Source organism: Notothenia rossii (assembly GCF_949606895.1).
Source record: "Notothenia rossii genome assembly, chromosome: 5".
Lineage (NCBI taxonomy): Eukaryota > Metazoa > Chordata > Actinopteri > Perciformes > Nototheniidae > Notothenia > Notothenia rossii.
In genome coordinates, this window is record NC_136903.1 from 89647136 (window position 1) to 89674494 (window position 27359).

The 27359-nt window shown below is 41.1% G+C and overlaps 1 protein-coding gene across 1 annotated transcript; it reads right to left on the bottom strand.

Moving 5' to 3' along the window:
• Window positions 1–594: 594 nt before the first annotated feature.
• Window positions 595–26588, bottom strand: LOC307038948 (fibulin-2-like; the record flags this gene model as incomplete). Its single annotated transcript, XM_079680618.1, has 5 exons — window positions 26492–26588; window positions 24551–26393; window positions 3860–3977; window positions 3556–3682; window positions 595–792 (listed from the first exon to the last, which is right to left on the bottom strand). The coding sequence occupies exons 2-5, from the start codon at window positions 26340–26342 to the stop codon at window positions 595–597; spliced, it is 2235 nt and encodes a 744-aa protein (XP_079536744.1). The 5' UTR covers window positions 26343–26393; window positions 26492–26588.
• Window positions 26589–27359: the final 771 nt, after the last annotated feature.

The window sequence follows — 27359 nt, forward strand, 5'->3', positions numbered from 1 at the left end:
ATCACTGCACCATACATGCAGGTAAGATTTCTGTATGATGTGTCTCGAAACATGTAAACATCAGCACTGATAACATCAATTTCATCTCTCCCATGAGTAGCTCTGATTTCAAATGGGTGTTTGTAAAATACAGTCCATCCTAACTTAACCAATGTGCATTAAATTACATCAAATTTCATTGAGCTGATGCTTTTATCCAAAGCGACTTACAATGACCAATTACGGGGACATTCTCCCCGGAGTAACGAAGGGCTAAGTGCCTTACTCAAGGGCACACTAGTGGTGGTGTTCACTAGTGTGCATGATGAATGTTATCATGTAGCCATAATTCAACATTGCAGACACTAATAATGACAATTACACATCACATATGTCTCATATGATAACCCATTACAATGATAATATAGTTGCAGAAGCATATATAATTGATCTCAACAGCACAGGTGCCAGTGATTGGGTAAATAATCACTAAATAAATGGTATATCAAGCAAATAGCGTTGTCGTTATGGAGAGCGCACACGTCCGACTAGTTAACCCTTGGACTCAAGGATGAACTGATTTGTTTCTGGGGTTGAAATGTCTCTGTAAACTCATCAGTGTGTGAAAGTACCTTCTCTAGGAATAGACGTTGGTCTGGGTTTTCTCCTCAGCGAGACCTTGCTCAGTCCTTCCTCCTCTTCGCAGCAGGTGAGGAAGATGTGACCGCAGGGATATCCCAGGAACTGGTGGATTTCACATCCCTTTCCTTCACTTCGAACCTGAAGTCCGAGCGCACAGCAGCTGCAGCAAACCTGAACATCAAACACACAAATCCCCACAAATCATCTCTGCTCCGTAGCTTCTGTTGGATAACGGGACTTAGAATCACGCTGTTCATTTTACATGTATATTCAATCTAATATTGTGTTTAACAGTCTTATGGCCTGTGGGATGAAACTGTCCCTGAGTCTTCCTTACATGTCAAGCAAGGAAACCAGACTTCCAGCTTCTTTTACTTTCCTCTAAAACAATGATCTGGCACAATGCTTCAGCTTGGATTCCTCAACATATGAACAGTTGGCTCAAAGGGCCAGACTACCAGGTCTTCTCTTGGAGTAAAGGGGAATGCAATTGACTCTGAGCTAAAACATGAGTCCTGTTTCCTTATGAGAGAAATCACATCAGTTCTTTATCAATATATTTAAGCTGTTTGCCAATAACGTTTCCTTGTATCACCTCTACAAAATACTTTCTGTCGGCTTAGGTGTCTGAAATGGCTATCTCATTCTGGCCAAAACAACAGTGTTATTGACTCAGCATAATGCGGTAGTTCCAAAGGAATAAAAGTACCTTTGTACACATTACATTCAGCTGACACTTTAATCCAAAGAGACTTTCTATAAGTGCATGAAACAAATTTATAAAAAAAGCAAGAATCCTGCAGTCAACCAAAGTGAATGCTACGTCGTTAGCCTTTGAATAAGCCTAAACTTTCTAAGTGCGGCATACAGAGCAAAATATATTTATTTTATTTTGGCCGTGGTCCGTTCTAACCTTTAAATATATAAAAATACCAAACACAAAAACTTTAATTATTGTCTATTCTTGTCTATAGCGTATTTGCTGGCTATTGGTCTGGAGCCTAATTAAAAGCTCCAAACAACCATCGCACTTAAAGCTGAAGCCAAGGGAGGGATCCATTAAGAAGAGTCCCACCGCAGGAAGCCCAAAATAAAAGAATCATGCTTTAGGAATAATTGGTCCACAAACTGACCATTTGTAAACCAATAAATTACCCATTTGGAATGTAAATCACAAAAACAGTAAATATTATTTTCTGTATCAGTGTTTCTCAAGCTTTCCAGTTAACCTTACTGTTAGTGTTTGTGTTTACTGACCTATTTTATGTCGTACGAATAAACGTGAAAGTCTCTTCAGCTTGTTTTAACCACAGACGTTATATAAGACCACAAACATGTTCATAAACTTTTGACTTCAAAACGAGGGAACCTGGAAGTCATTTTCAATTTAAAGACTCATTACTGCAACACTATATTAATCTAAAATTAGTTTTATGGACAACTTCCTTCCTCTTGTTCTTCTGAGTGTTATCTATGAAAGAAACTTCTATGTTGGATTCTTTCACTTTTATTCACTTTTAAAGGTCACCGATTTTGCAAAACCCACTTCTTCATGTCTTTTATATATAAGGTCAGAGGGGGTCGTTTTCTCATACTGGTATTCTGCACAAAATGTGCTTTTTTATTTGCTGTAAAGTGTTCTTACTGTAAGGTAATTATTATAAGTTCAGCACTTTGGCTAGACCAACAATGGTTTTAAAAATCTGTATAAATAAAACTTGATTTGATTTGATTTGATGTATAAACATGTGTCCCCTCTTCTTCATGTCTCTTCTACATCAACATGTGTCCCCTCTTCTTCATGTCTCTTCTACATCAATATGTGTCCCCTCTTCTTCATGTCTCTTCTACATCAACATGTGTCCCCTCTTCTTCATGTCTCTTCTACATCAATATGTGTCCCCTCTTCTTCATGTCTCTTCTACATCAACATGTGTCCCCTCTTCTTCATGTCTCTTCTACATCAACATGTGTCCCCTCTTCTTCATGTCTCTTCTACATCAACATGTGTCCCCTCTTCTTCATGTCTCTTCTACATCAACATGTGTCCCCTCTTCTCCATGTCTCTTCTACATCAACATGTGTCCCCTCTTCTTCATGTCTCTTCTACATCAACATGTGTCCCCTCTTCTTCATGTCTCTTCTACATCAACATTTGTCCCCTCTTCTTCGTGTCTCTTCTACATCAACATGTGTCCCCTCTTGTTCATGTCTCTTTTACATCAACATGTGTCCCCTCTTCTTCATGTCTCCTCTACATCAACATGTGTCCCCTCTTGTTCATGTCTCTTCTACATCAACATGTGTCCCCTCTTCTTCATGTCTCCTCTACATCAACATGTGTCCCCTCTTCTTCGTGTCTCTTCTACATCAACATGTGTCCCCTCTTCTTCATGTCTCTTCTACATCAACATGTGTCCCCTCTTCTTCATGTCTCTTCTGCATCAACATGTGTCCCCTCTGTGGAAAGAGACTCTGAAAGTTTCAGGAACAAAGATTCTCTCTCTTTTTGATCCATTTCTATAAAAACCTGTCTGAAAATGAGCTGATCAGATTTTGGCCACTTTATGATGTCATAACGATGTTTTGGCTTGTGTAACCATTAGCCAATCAGCAACCAAGGTAACCCCCCCGCCCCCACCTTATCACCTGCATCTCCTCCTAGAGCACCATTGAGTTCTTTGTAACCAAATGTCTCTCAGAGGGGCGTGGGGAGGGGCTCCTTATTTTCATCTAAAGTAACAGACAGAGAATCAGCACTTTGGAAACAGGGCTGAAACAGAGGGGATTATGGGTGATGCTGCAATGATCTGTTTGGTCTTTCAGCCAATCAGAGACAGGCTCTGTATATATCTGAGACCTATAATATATTGCTGAAAAACAGTATGATAGGGGACCTTTAAGAGTTCCCTTGGCAGTGAGACAGTAACTTACCTGGTGAGAGTCGTCTGGGCACCGATCCTCCTCCCCCTCACAGGTGTCTCCTCTCCTGGCTGAAGTCATGCCTGATTGACACTGGATCTCCTTCAAAGAGCTGAGGCAGCACTGCTTTCCTGCAACACTGACACACACACACACACACACACAACATGGTGGAACTTTTTGATTTGAGTTGTTACATTGAACTCCAAAGGTGCTCCAATGCTTCCATGTGTCGTAAAAACAGCGGTTGCTAATAAATGACTAAATCAAAAGATGGCGTACGGCATGTTTTGAAATGAGGCCCCAGGTCACTCACCTGCACATCGACTGCTTGTCATTGGTCGGCATGTTTTTGCAGTGTTGATGATCTGAGGCCCATTTCTGTCCGGCAGTACAGCAGCTCTGCAGCAGGTCTACAGCAGAGACACCTGAAACTACAGGACAGAGAGACATTAAACTACAGCAGAGACACCTGAAACTACAGGACAGAGAGACATTAAACTACAGGACAGAGACATGAAACTACAGGATAGAGAGACATTAAACTACAGCAGAGACACCTGAAACTACAGGACAGAGAGACATTAAACTACAGGAGAGAGACATGAAACTACAGCAGAGAGACATGAAACTACAGCAGAGAGACATTAAACTACAGCAGAGAGACATGAAACTACAGCAGAGAGACATTAAACTACAGCAGAGAGACATGAAACTACAGTAGAGAGACATGAAACTACAGCAGAGAGACATGAAACTACAGCAGAGAGACATTAAACTACAGGACAGAGAGACATGAAACTACAGGACAGAGAGACATGAAACTACAGGACAGAGACACATGAAACTACAGCAGAGAGACATTAAACTACAGCAGAGAGACATTAAACTACAGCAGAGAGACATTAAACTACAGCAGAGAGACATGAAACTACAGCAGAGAGACATTAAACTATAGCAGAGAGACATGAAACTACAGGACAGAGAGACATGAAACTACAGCAGAGAGACATGAAACTACAGTAGAGAGACATTAAACTACAGGACAGAGAGACATGAAACTACAGCAGAGAGACATTAAACTACAGCAGAGAGACATTAAACTATAGCAGAGAGACATGAAACTACAGGACAGAGAGACATGAAACTACAGCAGAGAGACATGAAACTACAGTAGAGAGACATTAAACTACAGGACAGAGAGACATGAAACTACAGCAGAGAGACATTAAACTACAGCAGAGAGACATTAAACTACAGGACAGAGAGACATGAAACTACAGTAGAGAGACATTAAACTACAGGACAGAGAGACATGAAACTACAGTAGAGAGACATGAAACTACAGGACAGAGAGACATGAAACTACAGCAGAGAGACATTAAACTACAGCAGAGAGACATGAAACTACAGGACAGAGAGACATGAAACTACAGTATAGAGACATGAAACTACAGCAGAGAGACATGAAACTACAGTAGAGAGACATGAAACTACAGCAGAGAGACATTAAACTACAGCAGAGAGACATGAAACTACAGGACAGAGAGACATGAAACTACAGCAGAGAGACATGAAACTACAGCAGAGAGACATTAAACTACACCAGAGAGACATTAAACTACAGCAGAGAGACATGAAACTACAGGACAGAGAGACATGAAACTACAGCAGAGAGACATGAAACTACAGCAGAGAGACATGAAACTACAGGACAGAGAGACATGAAACTACAGCAGAGAGACATGAAACTACAGCAGAGAGACATGAAACTACAGCAGAGAGACATTAAACTACAGCAGAGAGACATGAAACTACAGCAGAGAGACATGAAACTACAGCAGAGAGACATTAAACTACAGGACAGAGAGACATGAAACTACACCAGAGAGACATTAAACTACAGCAGAGAGACATGAAACTACAGCAGAGAGACATGAAACTACAGGACAGAGAGACATGAAACTACACCAGAGAGACATTAAACTACAGCAGAGAGACATGAAACTACAGGACAGAGAGACATGAAACTACAGCAGAGAGACATGAAACTACAGCAGAGAGACATGAAACTACAGCAGAGAGACATTAAACTACAGCAGAGAGACATGAAACTACAGGACAGAGAGACATGAAACTACAGCAGAGAGACATGAAACTACAGCAGAGAGACATGAAACTACAGCAGAGAGACATTAAACTACAGCAGAGAGACATTAAACTACAGCAGAGAGACATGAAACTACAGGACAGAGAGACATTAAACTACAGCAGAGAGACATGAAACTACAGGACAGAGAGACATGAAACTACAGCAGAGAGACATGAAACTACAGCAGAGAGACATGAAACTACAGCAGAGAGACATTAAACTACAGGACAGAGAGACATGAAACTACACCAGAGAGACATGAAACTACAGCAGAGAGACATGAAACTACAGCAGAGAGACATGAAACTACAGCAGAGAGACATGAAACTACAGGACAGAGAGACATTAAACTACAACAGAGAGACATGAAACTACAGCAGAGACACATGAAACTACAGCAGAGAGACATTAAACTACACCAGAGAGACATTAAACTACACCAGAGAGACATTAAACTACACCAGAGAGACATTAAACTACAGCAGAGAGACATGAAACTACAGGACAGAGAGACATGAAACTACAGCAGAGAGACATGAAACTACAGCAGAGAGACATGAAACTACAGCAGAGAGACATTAAACTACAGCAGAGAGACATTAAACTACAGCAGAGAGACATGAAACTACAGCAGAGAGACATGAAACTACAGCAGAGAGACATTAAACTACAGGACAGAGAGACATGAAACTACACCAGAGAGACATGAAACTACAGCAGAGAGACATGAAACTACAGCAGAGAGACATGAAACTACAGCAGAGAGACATGAAACTACAGGACAGAGAGACATGAAACTACAGGACAGAGAGACATTAAACTACAACAGAGAGACATGAAACTACAGCAGAGACACATGAAACTACAGCAGAGAGACATTAAACTACAGTAGAGAGACATGAAACTACAGCAGAGACTCATGAAACTACAGGACAGAGAGACATGAAACTACAGCAGAGAGACATGAAACTACAGCAGAGAGACATGAAACTACAGCAGAGAGACATTAAACTACAGCAGAGAGACATGAAACTACAGGACAGAGAGACATGAAACTACAGCAGAGAGACATGAAACTACAGCAGAGACACATTAAACTATAGCAGAGACACATGAAACTACAGCAGAGAGACATGAAACTACAGCAGAGACACATTAAACTATAGCAGAGACACATGAAACTATAGCAGAGACACATGAAACTACAGCAGAGAGTGTACAGCACTTTGGTCAACTGAGGATTTTTTCTATATAAATAAATAAATAAAGATTGAGATTGAGATACATCAGCTCACACAGAACTGATGAAACGTAAACACCTCAGTTATCAATTGTGACGACGTAACCAAACTGAATGCAGACATAACAAGTGAGGAATTAGACAGAAACATATGGTAGACTGCAGCGGGCCTCGAAGGCGCCTTCAACATTTCTACATCCATTACCAGAATACAGGAGCCCATTTTATTATTGGAAACTTTTTACTCAGGTCTGGGAAAAGTGACAATTCCTTCTAAAAATAGTTTTCCTTAATATAATGCCAGTCCACAAAGAGAGTGTGACACATTGGTGGGGAGTCCGTTTTTGAACCTGTGAACCCATGGGTTGTTGAAAGAAAGTCAATTTAATTGTATGAAAAGCAGTAATGTAGTAAAAATAAGTAAAGTATTTCCATTTCATGCTACTGTGTACTCCTACTCCCCTACAGTTCAGAGGTACATGGTGTACTTTTACTCCACTACATGTATTAAATCCCTTTAGTTACTTTACAGATGTGGATGAATGATGTGAAATATAATCAAGTGTTAAATCAGATTTTAGTTCCACCTGGAGTAAATCCACAAGCTACCCTGCAGTATACAAAGTCATTCAAACTAGCTGGACCAGCTTTGAGAACACTTTAATGCATCAATAATGATCCATTTCCGTGTCTTCCCCCTTTCATCGTGGGCAACGTTAGATCACTGGCTAATAATGGACAAGCAAATGGCGTTAGCTAGGAGTCTTGCATATCAGAAGTGTATTACAACGATTAAATCAATGGTTTCCGGAATGTTCGGGCAAAGTTTCTATCATCAACGTTTCCATCACATTTTTTTACATAAAAAACGTTTCCATCGATGTTTTCTGAATTGTTCGGGAAAACACAAAATCAACATTTCAATCAACAACAATTCTTTCAACAACGTTTCTACAAACAACGTTTCCATCGATGGCTTTCAGACTGTTCGGTCAATCATGTCATCAACGTTTCCGTCAAATACGTTTCCATCAAAAACCTTTCTATCGACGCTTTCTGAATTGTTCGGGCAACACGAAATAAACATTTCCATCAACAACGTTTCTATCAAAGTTGAAATGGCTTCCAGACTGTTCGGTTAACGTTTCCTTCAATGGCATCTTAATGAAGACTTCATCATGCAGTGTCCGGCAGTGGCTCAGTCAGTAGGGGCTTGGACTGTGAGCCGTAGGGTTGCTGGTTCAAGTCCCCGACCAGACCTAAAAATGGAGTGTGGACTGCTACTTGGAGAGGTCCCAGTTCACCTCCTGCCCTGCCGTGGTGCCCTTGAGCAAGGCACCGGGCAACCCCCTTCCCCCCTCACTGCCATTGCTCCCCGGGCGCTGTGCAATAGCTGCCCACTGCTCCTAGTACTAGAATCCTGGTGCTCCACATTTCACTGTGTGCTGTGTGCTCTGCATGTGAGACCATTACAGAGGGGTTCATCCGTCCCAATTCTATGCGTTTGAGTTGTATTTAGTTCGTCTTGGAGTGAAAAGACAACTTGAACTCTTATATGCCACTGAATATTGAAGAAAACTCCCATCAGCATTGTATGTTTTGTATGATTATGGCAGTAACATGTTGTTGCAAAGAAGGAGTGAGTCAGTTCCTCTCTGCCTGGTTTGTTTGTTTGTTTGTTGAGGCAGCATGTTGATAAAGGGCAGGGAGCTCAGTTTGCATCCTTGCATTGTTCTCAGCCATTACCCGCTCGGGCCTGCTCTTATTATTTTGTTGGAAAAACAACACTCCCTAAATGCCTTCAATGCCGTGTAAATCAATTCATACCGGCTGCACAAAGAAACACAAAGAAACCGAGGCGGGAGAAACACAGTTCGTCATGTTTTCAGTCTGAGAAAGCTCAACAGGAAACTAGGCTTTTGTTTTCTTTTCCAAAACATGTGGAGGCGTGTAATTTAGTCTTGATCCAGACCGTATGTTGAAAGAGGTGCTTTGGCCAAATGCTAACAACCCATGAATGTATCGTCCATTTCAGAATAATATATATGATATGTTTGTACATAGAAAGCTAGAAAAAGTGGTTGTTTGTGCTCCATCCTTTTTAAAATATATAATATGATATCTAGTTTGTTTGCAAAGATTGAATTGTGATGGATCAATAAAGTTATACGGCGATATAGACGTGTGTTTGTGCCATTACAGAAAGAGACAAAAGCACTGTGGGGATTGTAATGCCGGGCATAGTATTGTTTATGATTGGCTTGCATCCATCAAATCTTAATTTTATTTCGACTTGAGTGGAAAACTGTTCCATACTCTTTCTATGTATTTTTTGGCAGTTCTTAATTCAAGACAGACAGGTAACTTGAGGAACAACAGCTTTGTTTTTCGTCATGCTTATTTAGGTCGGTCCAGGGATTGTTGAATATCCTGAAACCACACAAGGTTTCAACGTGAGCTCAGGGAGACACATGTATCATCTGCCTCACTTCTCACTCAGCCCCCCAGGGTCTCATCTGTAAAGCAGATGGGAATATAATGCACTGTAAGCTTTGAAAGGACTGTCCTCACACTGAGTTTATGCTGTCTCTGAAATATCTGCTTTCACTGAAATAAAAAAAGCTTTGAACAGAACAGCACTGCCTTCTCTTTGTCTCACATTCAGGAGCAAAGCAACGACTCTCAGTGTTTCCTGCTCACTCTTCACTTCTTCTTTCTGGAACAACAGAGGTTTAGTGTTAGAAAAATATCCCTGGTCCCCGGCTTGAGCTTGAATCTCAGGATCCATGTATCTGTGATCCTCTCCAGAATGGAAGTAGTCATCACATACAGAGCATCAACTAGTTCCTGAACAGTGTCCTTCACATGCTGATATCCAAGAGAGGGAGTTCCTCAGTCACAAGACGGAGGAATAGAAAGCAGTATTCAATGTTTACTTCAGATTAGCTCCACGTCAGAAATGATCATGCTTGTCATATGTCTCTCTCCATAGAGGCTGAATCATCATGTTAATCACATAGCTCTATCATATGCCTCAAACAGTCCTGATGCTCTTCTAGGTCATCACACATCCTGTCATGTTCACAGCTACAGTTGGGATACCTTTGTTAGCATGTTACTCTCATACTGGAAGAGGACATTCAGTGTTTTCCCAACATATAGCAACCTTTGTTCGACTGCTCTGTGCCTGGAAATGCTAATCTCCTACAAAGCCCAGCCAGCCCTTTCCATGCCTGGCAATCTATCAAAACTAAACCCGTCAACATCAGTCTAACCTGGGCCCGTTTCCAGCTGCTTCGTGAGAAATGTTGGCAGCTGGTCCAATTATGAGACAGCAGTGTGGCCCACACACAAAATCGTATTAATTTCATTGTACATGTAGGTCAATAAGGTCTACATCTGATTAGGATTTCATTGTAATTGTTGCCAATCACGTTCAGAGAGCTTTATTTTGTATTATGGGTTGTTTCTGTATTCTGCTTATGCCTTTTGCGCCAAACCCGTAAAGGTCACCTATTACGCAAAATCCATTTTCCTGTCATCTATACATCTACATGTGTCCCCTCGTCTTCATGTCTCACCTACATCAACATGTGTCCCCTCTTCTCCATGTCTCTTCTACATCAACATGTGTCCCCTCTTCTTCGTGTCTCTTCTACATCAACATGTGTCCCCTCTTCTTCATGTCTCTCCTACATCAACATGTGTCCCCTCTTCTCCATGTCTCTTCTACATCAACATGCGTCCCCTCGTCTTCATGTCTCTTCTACATCAACATGTGTCCCCTCTTCTCCATGTCTCTTCTACATCAACATGTGTCCCCTCTTCTTCGTGTCTCTTCTACATCAACATGTGTCCTCTCTTCTTCATGTCTCCTCTACATCAACATGTGTCCCCTCTTCTTCATGTCTCTTCTACATCAACATGTGTCCCCTCTGTGGAAAGAGACTCTGGAAGTTTCAGGAACAAAGATTCTCTCTCTTTTTGTCCTGATCCATTTCTATAAAAACCTGTCTGAAAATGAGCTGATCAGATTTAGGCCACTTTATGATGTCATAACGATGTGTTGTCTTGTGTAACCATTAGCCAATCAGCAACAAAGGTACCCCCCCCCCCCCCTTATCACCTGAATCTCCTCCTAGAGCACCATTGAGTTCTTTGTAACCAAATCTCTCTCAGAGGGGCGTGGGGAGGGGCTCCTTATTTTCATCTAAAGTAACAGACAGAGAATCTGCACTTTGGAAACAGGGCTGAAACAGAGGGGATTATGGGTAATGCTGCAATGTTCTGTTTGGTGTTTGGAGCCAATCACTTCAGAGACATGTTCTGTATATATCTGAGACCAATAATATGTTGATGAAAAACAGTATAATATGGGACCTTTAAGAAAGTGTTCTGTGCATTGCAAATTGTCGTAGTGGCCAAATGACGGTACTACACCCTCTGTATCAGTCCATGACATCGTTGGGCCCAATGCTTTGTTTTGTGTTATTGCAGAAACTACTTTGTTTCTTACATTAATTCACGTGTATGTAAGTTGTTGTGCCGTATGTATAACTTGTGCTCTGCAAGTAAAAACGTTTCAATATACTTTGCTCTCTCTCTGGAGCCCTGTGGTGATCAATTATCCACAACACAACAGTAATGTCGTAAAACTCTACCATGGCAGCATACTAACAACAATCCACGAGCAAGTTGGAATGGTTTATAGACTGTAACCTTATTAACATCAGGAGAAGTGAGTAATGAGTAATATCCTTTATATTCTGGAACAAGCTCTCTCCATTATGTCACACTTCATTATGGTCTACACTGCCAGGGTCTCTCTGGGAGGAATCCAGCAGCAGAAGTCTGATTAGATCTGAAGACCAGACGTGGCCCTGAAGTCTGAGAGATCTGCCCGCCTGGCAACAAAATGCAAGACTCTCTTTTATAACGATCGAATCGGACAATTAGAGCTGCCGCACTAAGGAGACATTCAGTCGTAGGATGAAAATGTGAACGAAAAGACATACTAAATGCATGTCTTTTTTTTTACCAAACGTAAAAAACGACTTCCTACCAAGCTTCCCTTTTTGATTTGCTTCTACCTCCCTTACCATCCTTCTTTCCTTATCTCTTTCCTCCCTCCTTGCCTTTCTGGTTTTTGTTTGTCCTCCTTAGCTCCCTTCCTCTATTAACTCCGATAACTGTAACCCATTGCACGATTCCTTATCTCTTCATCTTCCTTTTCTTTGTTTCGTCTCCCTTGTTTCCTTCTTCCTTCCTTCATCCCTTCTGCACGACTTATTAGTGGAAACTTAAATGTGTCTAATGTGTGCTAACTTTCTTACAGATTTACACACCGTTCCTTTGGGAGCAAATGGGGTTCAGTTTCTCCCAACAATGCATTGACATGTTGACTGTAAGAATTGGGATCGAACCCATGGTTGTGGTTAGTAAAGCTCATTGAATTCAGTGCTAAAATCAGAACTAATCTGAGTTTATGTTACAAAATCCATGGTGACAAAACATATTAAGGGCTTGTTGCCACGTAAGCTTTTGTTTCATTCATAACCTCCAGATCAGTGGTTCTCAACTGGTCAGGCCTCGGGACCCACTTTTTACTTGGTCAATAAATCGCGACCCAACATTTTGAAGCACTCAAATCTATTCAACAAAAAATCCTTCAGTAATATATACGCTTTGCAGCTTACAATATGAATAAAAGTGAAGTACAGTGCATATCCCTTCACAGAACTAAAGTATGCTTTTAAAAAAGGTTTAATGAGATGATGGAATCAAAGCTGAACTGTATAAAAAGGCACACATGCTGAAAACCCAACCCCAGCAGGGGGTCTGGGGGGATTCTCCCCCAGGAGATTTTTAAAAAATACTAACATAAACAATGCATTCTGGTACACTCTGAGAAGAAAATAAATAAATCTATTACTACCCGACATATTAATAATATTTTATGCCATTGTTTGTTTTTCACTTTGTTCTGAAGCTGAACTTGCTGCTCCTCACAGAGAGAAGAGTAAAGAAGAGATAGTCTGTGATTTACTTTAAATTGTGGGTAAGGGTAGATAGCCCTCGTTGTTCTGTGACCTGTCAATCATCAAACCAGGGGTCATATTTCATTATGTGTTCATTTTTATCTGAAGTTGTACCCATGGATGTATAAAGAAGAGTTCTACCGCAAAGTTATTCTCCGTGGGGACTTCCGGCAACAATCTTGATTCTGATTGGCCAGAAGACTCGAAAAACATCAGCAAAGATGTTTTATTGAGAAGATGATCACTACGTGACAGAAGTTTTCAAAACCGTTTATGGTCTCCGGTACTTCCAGTCCAACGCCGACTGCATGCACAGCGTTAGAAAATCGAAACGGGTCCGCGACCCACCAGTTGAGAATCACTGCTCCAGACCTTCTTGAGAAGAAACAAATATGTGTTAATTCTGGACAGCTGATCAAAGTGTTGATGACACAACCAAACAGATATAAAGGTTGTTCTTTAATACTTTGCTGCTAGGTGTTTCAATGTACAGTTGGAACATGACATTGTAACGATGGGGTCATTATGTAAATAGTGCTCAGATCCAAGCTACTTCCCCACATTCAGAGATAAGGAGAGCGACCAAAGTGATAAATGAGGGACCCACTCAACATCATCACCCGCTTTATTTAGGCGATTTGTTTCCTGTCGACAGCCTGAGTTAAAAACAGCTTTGACATTGGCTGAGGAACAAAGAAGGAGATACCTCACTGACAGGCGAAAGCTTTACCAGATCTACTTAAGATATGCAAAAGAAAAGCCATCAAGCAGAAGTTATATGCAAGAAAAATAACAGGAGATGAGAATAAATATCATCCATTATTCACGATATCTATGCCAGTGGCTTTTAACGCTGACATCTTAAAAGTCACTCTCTCCCTTGTTGGGAATAATAATAGCAATAAAAAAAACATGTCTCTGATTTTTGATCCAGAGCTGGGAAAATGCAGGCGATAGAAATGAAAAGATATATCATACATGTTCTTTTGTGTCTTACATTATACTTAGACGGTAAGAAACAATGGTACTAATGGGATTCGTCCGACTTAAAAGGAGTATTATTACTTTCTGGACAGTTTCAACATTTACACAAACGTTGGTAGGCAACAACAGCATACTGCAATGTGATATGTCCTTGGTCTATATTTTTAGGATGTCATTTGTACAGTCTATATTCTAAGCTGCAGGACATGCTGTATTGTTTTGGTGATTTTGGTCATACAGTAGCCTCTTCTGAAGTGGGCTTTAAGTGTGCAGAGGACCCTGATAACAGAAGTATTATCCATGGACAGCAGGAAGCATGAACTGTCAAAGCTTTAGTGCAGGGGTGTCCACACTTTTTCCACTGAGGGCTACATACAGAAAAACATACGAAGAGATGGGCCCCTCACTAGAGGTGAGGCATATTTCCTCTTAGGTTAACTTGTAAGATAGCAAAATAGATCAAATGAAGGTCAATGATTCTTTATACTTGAAGATGCTTTAAGAACAGAACACAGCTTTCCATAGAGATTCATTTAGTTGACTGAATTGATCTGAAAAGTGGGCTTATTAACACATAAGTACTGTGGGCGTGTGGGCCGCATTCCATTATAGTTTTTGAATTTGTTGAGGGCAAATAAAAAATGGACCACGGGCCGCATTTGGCCCCCGGGCCGTAGTTTGGACACCCCTGCTTTAGTGGTTCATAATGACTCCTCAAAGCTATAACAGAACTCTCCAATCTATGAAATGTAGCGCTGCTTTCAAACAACAACAAAAAGCCTTCAGGTAACTTGAAGATCTTGAGCTAAGCAGTGAGATTGGAGCCGGCGCAGACAGAGAGTCGTCTATCTTGAAGTTAATAATCAGACGACGCTGCCACTGACATCGTAAATAACTGGGATTGTGTCTTTTTGGGTCCGTTTGCCTTTGAGTTACTGTCACCCTTCCTGGGTCAAGTCAATACTGTTGGCAACACTGTGAGGAGAGACGGATGATTTGTGACTGCTGCTGAAAAGCCTTTCACACCATCCAACACCCGTCACTTTAGCAGTATCTTTGAAAACCTAATCTGCAAGTTTTAAAGATGACCTTGATGTGATGGATACTGGTATGAGAGCACAGATATGTATAAATGTGTCTGTTGATTGTGTATATAGGTATATACATATTTTATACATATTTTTATATTACATTACATTACATGTCACTTGTTAGACGCTTTTAACCAAAGCGACTTACATACTCAATACTGTGGACAATCCCCACAGGAGCCATTTGGGGTGAAGTGTCTCAGGGACCAAACGACATGCTGACTGCAGTGGGGTTTGAACCTGACCCACTGTGCCACACGCCGCCCTTATATATATTTGTATTTTGTATTCGGGATTGTGGGAAATGTTATTTCGATCTCTCTGTCTGTACTCACAAACTGAAAGATTGACAATAAAGTTGATTTGACTTTGGGGCAGTACTGGTTGGGTCAGGAGGGTTAAAAACAGGATGATTTTGTCTTGATAACATTGGAGCTGATCCGAAAAACAAACAGCAACAGAGACGATCGAGAACAATCTCTCTCTCTGACTGATGATTGGTCGACTGAACACACCATTACTAACCCTCTCCTGTCCTAGAACATAAGCCAGTCATTGGGAACAATTAGCAACTGCAATCAACAGAAGTAAAAGATAAACAAACTACTTCACGTCATATCGTCTCCGCTAAGATAAAGGCAGCTTATGTTCGGTGTGATGAGTAGTTGATTTATTCATTTGTTAGCAACCGCTGTTTGTATGACACACAGAAACTTTGGATATTCACGAGTGGAGCATTTACTGACATATTTTATGTTGTAGGACAAAAACGTGAAAATCTTTTAAATGCCCTCTTCATTTCGAGAGCATATATTGGAAACTGTCTTTAAAGTAGAGGAGTTCAAAAAGCCACTGGATTTGTTGCTAGGTGCTTTTTTTGGACAGCTAACTTGGACTCTTTAAAGTAGAGAACATCAGCAGGAGAGGACTCTTTAAAGTACATACACTACATACTGATATACACCTGAACATCAGCAGGAGAGGACTCTTTAAAGTAGAGACACTCCATACTGATATACACCTGAACATCAGCAGGAGAGGACTCTTTAAAGTAGAGACACTACATACTGATATACACCTGCACATCAGCAGGAGAGGACTCTTTAAAGTAGAGACACTACATACTGATATACACCTGAATATCAGCAGGAGAGAACTCTTTAAAGTAGAGACACTACATACTGATATACACCTGAGCATCAACAGGAGAGGACTCTTTAAAGTAGAGACACTACATACTGATATACAGCTGAACATCAGCAGGAGAGGACTCTTTAAAGTAGAGACACTACATACTGATATACACCTGAACATCAGCAGGAGAGGACTCTTTAAAGTAGAGACACTACATACTGATATACACCTGCACATCAGCAGGAGAGGACTCTTTAAAGTAGAGACACTACATACTGATATACACCTGAATATCAGCAGGAGAGAACTCTTTAAAGTAGAGACACTACATACTGATATACACCTGAGCATCAACAGGAGAGGACTCTTTAAAGTAGAGACACTACATACTGATATACAGCTGAACATCAGCAGGAGAGGACTCTTTAAAGTAGAGACACTACATACTGATATACACCTGAACATCAGCAGGAGAGGACTCTTTAAAGTAGAGACACTACATACTGATATACAGCTGAACATCAGCAGGAGAGGACTCTTTAAAGTAGAGACACTACATACTGATATACACCTGGGCATCAGCAGGAGAGGACTCTTTAAAGTAGAGACACAACATACTGATATACACCTGAACATCAGCAGGAGAGGACTCTTTAAAGTAGAGACACTACATACTGATATACACCTGAACATCAGCAGGAGAGGACTCTTTAAAGTAGAGACACTACATACTGATATACACCTGCACATCAGCAGGAGAGGACTCTTTAAAGTAGAGACACTACATACTGATATACACCTGAATATCAGCAGGAGAGAACTCTTTAAAGTAGAGACACTACATACTGATATACACCTGAACATCAGCAGGAGAGGACTCTTTCAAGTAGAGACACTACATACTGATATACACCTGGACATCAGCAGGAGAGGACTCTTTAAAGTAGAGACACTACATACTGATATACACCTGAACATCAGCAGGAGAGGACTCTTTAAAGTAGAGACACTACATACTGATATACACCTGAACATCAGCAGGAGAGGACTCTTTAAAGTAGAGACACTACATACTGATATACACCTGAACATCAGCAGGAGAGGACTCTTTAAAGTAGAGACACTAGACACTGATATACACCTGGACATCAGCAGGAGAGGACTCTTTAAAGTAGAGACACTACATACTGATATACACCTGAACATCAGCAGGAGAGGACTCTTTAAAGTAGAGACACTACATACTGATATACACCTGAACATCAGCAGCAGAGGACTCTTTAAAGTAGATACACTACATACTGATATACACCTGAACATCAGCAGGAGAGGACTCTTTAAAGTAGAGACACTACATACTGATATACACCTGAACATCAGCAGGAGAGGACTCTTTAAAGTAGAGACACTACATACTGATATGAGCCTGAACATCAGCAGGAGAGGACTCTTTAATGTATGAGAAATGTGCTTCAACATTACACAACTGTGAGGGATGTGATGTATGATAAATGTCCAGTAAATCCAGTTGCACTTCAGCAAACATCAGCGTTTAATTTCATGTCATAAAATACATCGCTCAGTTTGAAGCATTTGTGCAGTAATTCCTTTGAGCAGTTAAATCATATCAGTCACCAATCTAGACATAAAGCCGTGTCGTATAAACTCAGCGTTTGCTATTGGATATCCCAGAGGAAGCATTGCGATTACACAGATGGAAACGTTTGTCTTACATTCACGGAACACATGCAGAGTACGTTGACACAGAGATTATTCAGAAATAATGATGTGAACACTATTTCTGTCTCTTTGCCGTGTTGCATCAGATACAGGCATGAGCAGTCCAAATGTGGTAAATCGTATATCATGACCGTGCTTTCTGTCAGGGTCTGGGATTGTGACTGGCATTTTGATTGCAGTTCTTCTCAGGGGACCGTCTGTGGCCTTGAATCTGGATCCAACAAAGTGGATTTGGAAGAATATAGCATCCAAAGGGAAAAAACATGTTTACTACTCCGGAGAATTATACAGCTGTTCTCTCAGTTGTATTATAAATATTGTTTGTTAGTTCTAAAGCAGGTGACCTTAAAACATCTGTTGGCTGTTGACTGGATTTACCAGTGACTCTACTAGCTTAGATTTAAGGCCTTTTAACACCAGGCAAAATGATAATAATAGACCATCTTCTATCCTGGGAAGACCACGATGAACATATCTGTACGATAAAAGGTCTTGATCATATTGTCTTCAGTGATTCAGTTCTTGTTTCTCGTCTTAATATTTGCTCTTGTTGATGTTGCAATTGGAGCTGCTGGGATTTAAGATGCAAAATATGTACGACCTGATCTGACTGAATAAAATGTTTTCATTTCGTATCGTATTGAATCTTATTGTCACGTATATCGTATCGCATTGCATCGTGTAGTGTTTTGGAACAAATTACAGTATGGAGCAGCGTTAACAGCTCTAGAGTTGGGTTGTTTGCTACTAGCGCTGTACCTGAAGTTATTTCTCTTAGTTCATCATTTTATTTTCATAGTTTAAAGCCGGCTTTTATCCCATGCTGTGCACAATGACTTGAACAAAACATGTTATGATTCGACTGATAAAGTGACATTTTAATTGGCGACTTCTTGACTGTTGACTGTAAATATCTTGTCAATCGACATGTCTATCACGATATAATGGATCATCAGCTGGTACAGACTTGTGGCCTGGGACACATACATTTAATTTGGCTTAAGTCTTTTAGCACGATAGCATGAAAGTATTAAGTGCTTTGTGTAGGGTGCTCATTTTTTAAACAATCATGAGAGCAGTGCTTCTCAAAGTGTGGTCTGCGGGCCACTGGTGGTCCGTGAGCGCCCCTAGTGGTCCCGGAGTATATTGGTAAAATTTCACATTTGAAATAAATAATACATTTAAGTTTTTTGCACTCTCGCGGGAATATCTCCGCAATGGAGCAAGATTAAGTTTCACTTTCAATTGCATGATATAGCCCAGCGCAACACCTTCGTCACACATGTGGCCACTTGTTTGTACCATCTTCAGGCGATTTGTAATCTGTTCTAGAAAAACGATGTGTTTTTGGATATTTGTGGAGTTAGGTGTTCCACAAGTGTTTTATTTTTGGGTTAAGTGGTCCTTGGTACGAAAAAGTTTGAGAAACACTGACCGAGAGACTAGCTTATCTCAAGTTACCATCTAACTGCTGATAGAAAATTACATGCCTGCTTATTTCTTTTCAAATAAATGCAATCAACTGTCAAATTTAATTTAATAAAATCAGCGAAGTTTGAATGATTCACAAACGTCTTTTCAAAGCGTCCGGAGCAGATGGAGATGTTCACGCCTCAGACAGCTGGTGTCATCATGCCTGATTCACTGAGTCAGGAACCTTTGAAAAGCTCTCCAGGAGTGACTGAGTCAAGAGACAGAGAGTGTGAAGCAGCTTCCTGACAAATAAATCACACTTGCTCTATAGACACTCTATCACCCTGACAGACTGTTCAGAATATCTGACTGGCTGAGCGCCATTTATGCAACATTCAGGCAGGGGACGCAGCAACAAAAAATAAATCCTCTCCAACAAACAGATGAAGGTGTTAATGAAGCTTGTTGCGTTTTAAGTTTGGATATCAGATATATTGAAGAGTCAATATTCTGAAATCACCTGAAACTACAAAAAAGCGAAGGAAACCATGCTATGTTAGCTTGATGCTAAATAACGCCCTTGCTGTTTTTTGGCAAGACCATATTACCTAGAATCTGTTGTCCCCTCACCCCAAGATATCTGAATGAAAATGGGTTCTACAGATACCTCCAGTTTATAAACATGTATGTCAATTCCCTGAAGTTTTGAGCGAAAACTATTTTTTGCATGCTCAATAAATGTGTCATTGTCCTCCATTCAAAAAGATTGTGTATTTTAATCATTCTGCATGCTGGGGTCTTGGAATTGCGTAAATTGGAAATGACTGACAGTGAGACGTTTGGGGATCCAATCAGCCCATTTGAATTCAAGTGTGATGATTTTGGTCACCATTTTATTGTAGTTAGACAGCTTTGTCAACGTAACCGTGCTTTATAAAATGAGCTGTAGTGTTTCTGCCTCATGAAACTTTAGAACCTCAGGATGTGTGTATTTTTCTAGATATATTGACGATAGAGTTGTAGAGTGATAACGTAATAGTGTAGGCCGACCCAGAAGTTAGCATGGCAAGGTCTCCCTCGAGAAAAAGCAATGGGATTTTTCCATTGGCTTTCTGGATATTGCAGGAAAAAATGTCTGTGGTTTACAGGTTTTGTTCAGCAGGATAATCTCCACATATGAACACCAATTTAAGATTTTCGAAGCGTAAATGCCATTGCTAGAGCTTACATCAGGCTAAAAACAAACTACATCACATTAACATCGCTAAGCTAAAGGCGACTAATGCTCATTGTGATGATGTTTAGAAGACTCACTCTCCCTGTGCCCTTCCTTTCCTTTCACCTATGCCCCCATGTATACAACCCAGTGCATCTAATCAAGGCCAACAAGTTATCAAAAATAATAATGTAAGATATATCTAGAGAGAATAAACGGAAAGGCCAACATAAATGGATCCTAGACAGTATAACTGAAAAGGCTACTAGTAATGAAACTTGATTTTTTCTAAACCGTAAATCCAAGACGTCACAGTACCCAGAGGTGGGAAGCAGTGGAGTACAAATACTTTGTTACAGTAGTTAAGCACATTTTTCTGGAATCAGTACTTTACTCCACTACTTATTTTTCTGACTACTTTTTAATTTTACTTCTTACATTTTGAACACAAATACCTGTACGTTCTACTTCTTACATTTTCCAAACAGGCTGGTTACTTTAGTTTTAATCTGCGTTTCATTACGCACTTTTTCGAATGCTCAAATCGCTTTACATTACATATTACACATATCAGACATGTAACAGTGAATACAGCAATTTAAGGTGAAGTGTTTTGCCCAAGGACACAAAGTTATGGGTACATTTTACTAGAAGGTGGGGTATGTCATTTTGGAGAAATCAGCTCGAGTATGCTAGAATTTGAAAATACAGACTTCCTTACAACACACACGAACGCGCACATGACCAATGAGGGCACGAGATAAGTTTGTGCACAGATGGAAGGCTGACAGGCAGGTAGGCCATCCAGTTACTTTAGCCGGGCCGGCTCAGATGATTGGTCGTCCTTTTTACAGCGCCACGGCTTCCAGAGATGATATTTCTTTATGGATCTTTTGTCAAAGCACTTCAGATATTCATTGCTATCGGGATGTTAAGAGCATTCCATGGAATATAACAAGTGTTTCTGAAATAAATTGAATACTCCACCATTAAATACATTTCGAAGCCCATATTTCTTTACTTTTACTTGAGTAAAGAAGTTCAGTCAGTACTTCTATCAGAGTATTTTTAAACATGAGTATCTGTACTTGAGTAAAGGACGTGTGTACTTTTGCCCTCTCTGACAGTACCGTCCATAGAGTTGAATTGGACAGCTCAGACATCGTTATACTGACACATATATAGTTTCAAATATTCCAAATGAAGGTTTTTCAAAATCCTCCTGAAATGAAACCATCTAAAGGCTGGAGGCCAGAGAGAGAATTTATAACCAAATCCAGATTCTCCAGCTCCCGTATCTGTCTCCTCGGGGAGTTTTGAGGCAACGCGCAGTAAAACAGTGACTGAGGAGTGAGCGATGGTGCTGACGGCTATAAGACTGCTGTGAGAGTGTTTTCACCACATGAGAGTTTGACTCGTTGCTCCAGACAGACTCTGAGATCGCTATTTATGTTCCTGTTTTATACCTGGGGACCTCCACTGCTTCTATACACTCATGACATATGGCCTGGATTTATACTTACAACAGGACGGACAAAGGGAGCATTGTTCTGCGACTGCTAAACATTAAGAAATTTAAACGATTTACGTAAGATTCAGATTCAGGGTACTAAAGTGCAGAAATAATTCTCTGAGCAATAGAGTTCAGATTGATTAAGTGCAGGAGCATTCCACACAAGTATTTGCCATTATTGAAGAACTGTTTTAGGTCCACATATTAGCTTTTTCTGAGTCTTTTTTTATATATTCCATTGAAAACAGAGTGCATGACGTCTGAAGCTTCGAGCCTTTTTTAGTACGACCGGTCCCAGTGTTTCCATTTGAAAATATTTCAACTTTTCAGACAGGTGACATCACTGTAGACTTTGGAGCAGAAGCTTGTTGTTTGCCGTGTCTGTCAGACGGAAACTATCATAACAAGGACCTAAAGCCCGTCGGTTTGAGCGGATTGGCCGGGAAGACCGTGTGTGACTTTTCTCTCAGATCTCATATGTACGCAGATCGTCACACTCGCTCTACAGCTGTCGGGCTGAGCGGTGAAGCTCAATCTGTCAAAGTGTGAGAGCAAGCATCTTCTGGTGGGTGAACATAGTGTAAAAACAACTTCTAACACATATAGTAACACAAACAGATGCTAAACTCCAAGAGGGGGAAGTCAGTCTGTTCACTGTTTTTGCCAGAAAACGGCGTTATGTGGACACAGATCTATAACCATTTGTAACAACAATTACTCATGAGTGTAAGGCGTTGTGGCTTCCCCCCACTTATAATGGAAAGATAAGCAGCTTGGCACTGGAGCAAATCATAATGGCACTAGTTGACAGAAAGTATACTCCAACTAAGACCAAAACAGAACCTGGGAAATTCACATAACTGAATGAAATTGAAGCAAAACCAATAACAGGTGCCGCCTTACAGCAAGCCGCAAACATCTTTGTCCCATTTAGGAACGTCAAGTCGAGTCAAGAAATGTAATTTAAAGGATTTTCTCTGCTGTTCAACGCATTTTAAGTTGGTCCGTCTGGTTTTGGCTATCATTCCCTCCCAAATCCTTACAATCAGCTCATTCCCCCCACCTGGTTTCAGCCCCTCTCCTCACCTGCTGCTCATTCCCTCATTAGCCTCACAGCATCTACACCACCTCCCTTTCACTTGGTACTGCCAGATTGTCTGGTGTGTTTCTGCCAAGCTCAATTCCAGTGAGTTAGGGCCTGTGTCCACACTTTTCTGGCAGAGCGCTGGGGAAAGCCTCAGCCCAACGTTTGGGTTATATTATCTGTTTGTGCTACTATGTATTTGCTTGACATCATTTTTGCTCCCACACTTTATCTGAATGAGCTTCAGTGCTCAGTCTGACAGCTGGAGAGCGAGGAGGCCAACCAAGGCAACATTCAGGTTTCCAGTCAACTTTTCCGCAATTAATCATAGGGGTGGTTCATTTTTGTATAGTTAAGATAACCACAAGTATTTGGGAGAGGCCTCATTGAAAAGGAAGAGCAGCAACCTATACTATATGTCCCTTGCACATGCATGTAGTACAGAAAAGTGTAACAGAACAGTAAAATGCTAAGAGGTAAAATGGTTGTCTACTAGGGGTGTAACGGTTCACAAACATTTCGGTTCGGTACGTACCTCGGTTTTTAGGTCACGGTTCGGTACGTTTTCAGTACAGCAGAAAACATAAAATATTTTTGGGGGGGTTTTAATTATTATTAAACTGTGAATATTCGCTCAAATAAATACAAAATATAATAAAATAAATATTAAGGTGCAGCATTTCGATGAACTAAAATAATCTGTATTTGAACTGTACTCGTACCTAAGCAGCCAGTTTGACATTAGGACTTGCTTGTCATTGTATTTTCATGTTTTTTTTAAAGAAATATGAACTTGTCCACATTGTTTGCTGAAAGGGCAGATCTGCTGGCACTAACAATGTCTCCTGCTGTGGAGAACACCCTCTCTAGGGACAGAGGTAGCAGACACAGCCAGGTAGCGCTTTGCTAACATGGCAACATAAGGATATTTGGCATTTGTAATAGCTTTGGCTCAGTCTGAACTTTTTCACACGTGTACCGAACCGAAGGGCCCATGCCGAAGAATTTCGGTACGAATACGTATACCGTTACACCCCTATTGTCTACAAACCAGAGGGTTGGTGTTTTAACTCTGACCCTTTTTAGTCAACATGTCAAAGTGTCCTTCGGCACGATGTTGAACACAAAAGCCTGCTCCTGTATTATTGCACTGAGAGACACCCATAATGTTGCTATTCCTTATTTTTAGGCCAAAAGCAAAAGATATGTCATATTGATGTTTCCATCATTCTTCAACGCAACCTCATCTGTTTTGACATGCCAACTTCTCTTACTCATAAAATGAAGTTGATATATTGTGATGGTTTTCTAAATCTGTTTCAGACTCCACACTGACAATGTGTGTGATCAGACACTTCATTATGTAGAATAGAAATCAACATCAATCAAAGCTTTGACTTACCTCCATCAGTTTGGACGAGCAGAGGACGGTAATCTCTCTCCTCTACCTGCACCTCCTCTTCCTGGTCATCACTGTGAAGGGTAACCAGCCTCTCAAGTGGCTTTCTGCTGGGCTCACTCTGCTGCAGATTGACCCTTAATACTTCCTGGGTAGTGCTCATTGTTTGGGTCACGGGGGTCGTCAGGAACTCAGGCGTCGTGGGGGAGTTGGTGGTGGGCTTTGTTGTGATCTTTTCCTTTCTACTGGTTGGATCTGTGCCCTCTGACCCATCCTGTGGTGCTGGATTTATCTTGTAGGGAACATCCAATCCTTCAGGCCCAGTGACACTAAAAGATGTTTCTAGTTTGTCTTCCTCTCCATCCATTCCTTCCTCAACGTCCGGTGCTATTGTCCCCTGTAAGTCTTTTTCAACATGTGGGCTTTCTGGGCTGCTCTGCGTATAAAGTGGGACATTGTCTTGAGTGGTTTGACTGTCTGTAGCTCTCACTGTATGACTAACATTGATTTGATTCTTTGAACTAACAGTGGTCCCACCCTCTGATGCACTTTGGTTATAAGTCTGAGTCTCAGAGCTTATCTGCTGATGAACTGCACTCTCTGGACTCAAAAGAGGGTGTTTTTCACTCCCTAATTCCCGAATGAGTGGAAATGTGACGCTCTCTGAACTCTCAAACACATGCGGCGGATGCTCCAGATCTTTCTTCGTTGTGATATCACTGACTGAAACACTTTGAGCACTTGTTGGACTCTGTGAAGGCTGCCAAGAAGTGGTGTCCATTTTTGTTTGTGGCTTAATAGTCCTTTGTTGTTCTCCTATTGGACTTTCCGTCACTTCCTCTCTGTCTGCAGGATGTTCATGAACTTTGTGTCGCTCTCTCAGCTCCAGCTTGTTTTGTCTATCAAAGCTCTTAAAGGCGGTGGTTCTGTCAGAGCCTCGAGACACAGATGTGAGCTCGTTGGAGGAAGAGGACTGGGTGGGCAAGGCTAGAGATTCTGGGTATGGTTCTGGAAAGTCTGTAGGATTGTAATCATAATCTTCTGATTCCTCCTTCGTCAAGGGCAATAGTCCCTCCGAAGGCGGTGTTTTGAAGAGGGGAAGGTTGGGAGGAAGTTGATGTGGTGTTGAGAATTGATCCGTTCGCCCTTGTGGGTCAAACCTTTCGGCGTGACTCTTGTGTTTGTCCTCGTCTGTTGGTTCAGATAACATGGGGTTACGGACCTTGTTCTGGTCACATTCTGGCACAGGGTAGCACATCATCTTCCCTCCCTCTGGGGGACAGTGGCACACCTGGCAAGGGTCAGTGTTTAAGGAGTGCCCGGCGTCGTACTTTTGCCCGTCGTAGATGCAACCAACTCGTTCGCACTGCATGCAACCGTCCACAGGCTCCGAGACATCGATGCAGTTTGGCGGCAAATCAGGACAGCTGATGAAGTCGCAGCTGATTCTTCCTCCTCCTGTGGGGCAGAGGCACTCTGTACTGCCGTAGTCAACAAAGTAAGACTCTCCCTCTGCCACCTTGCCGTTCTTGAAGCCAGCGTGGAGGCAATCATAGTATTGGTAACCCTCACACATGCATCCTTTCTGCAAACACGAAGCGCAACAGCTGCCAGTGTCCAGCACTTCTTCGATACAGTTGTCCAGCTGAGGACAGTCCACACCGGTGCAGTCTCGCTGACACAAGCACACACTCGAGCAAAGAAAGAGGATTGTAAACCTGAGAAGAAGTACTTCAGCTTTTAGAGCAGCCATGGCACCAGGTGGGTGCAATGATAAAAGCAGATCCGGTTTCATTCAAGGGTTTATTTTCAAGGATTCTGGCGCATTCTGTGAATCATCTTTACTCTGCAAGACAAAAGAGAAAGAGAGACAGGTAGACTTTCACAAAATGAAAGCAGACCAACATCTGGCTCGATAGTTAATCTCACAAGTCTACCGCGTACCTGATTATCTCTACAGGCACAATTTCCTCGACAATCTTGGTTGCAATGAAACCCTAAATTGTAACTGCTGAACATAGAGAGTGCAGTTTGGAGTCTGTGGGGAAATGATAACACTTAATGGAAAGTACATTCTCTCAAGAAATGTGTGAAGTAGAGAACAAAGAACGCAGTCTTCTTGTTTTTAAATGAGTTTGAAAAGTTGATCAGACTCAAAGTTTTGCAATTATGATCTCTTATGTTGATTCTGTTTGGTAACACCTCATTCTTATGCTAAACATTTGTGAGTTTCCTTTCTGAGCTTTCCAAGAAGCTACACGTTACTGTCTTTGCCAACATGTTTTTAGCCAGCTCTTCTGTAAGACAATCTGCATAATGTTCCCATGGTAGTGGATGCTTGCTGGCTGGCCATCTTTAAAAGTAAACAAACCCCCCCACATCAAACTCAAACTGCTCTAATCCTGGAGAGATATTCATGATGTATCTATGAAGTGCTGAAAGTAACACTGATCCGTCACATAGGTCCTGTCAGAAAGCATTTAACCCACATCACCCTGGCAATGCTTCATACAGAATGATCCCAACATGTGAAAAGCCAACCACCGTAGAGGATGTTGTGACATCAGTATAATAGTACTCAGATGTTATAGTTAAGTAAAATGGCTATATACAATTGTAAAAAATACTCTGTTATAAGGTAAAGTCTTTCATGCAAATCACTTAAGAAAAAGGACACAAGTATTGTCTCAAAAAATACTTAAAGTACAAAAAGTAATAGTTCTCGTTATTCAGAATCATATTGAATTACTGGTTTATGATTATTGATGCATGTGTTCATCACAGCTGGTGAAGGTGGACCTACTTTTAAGAC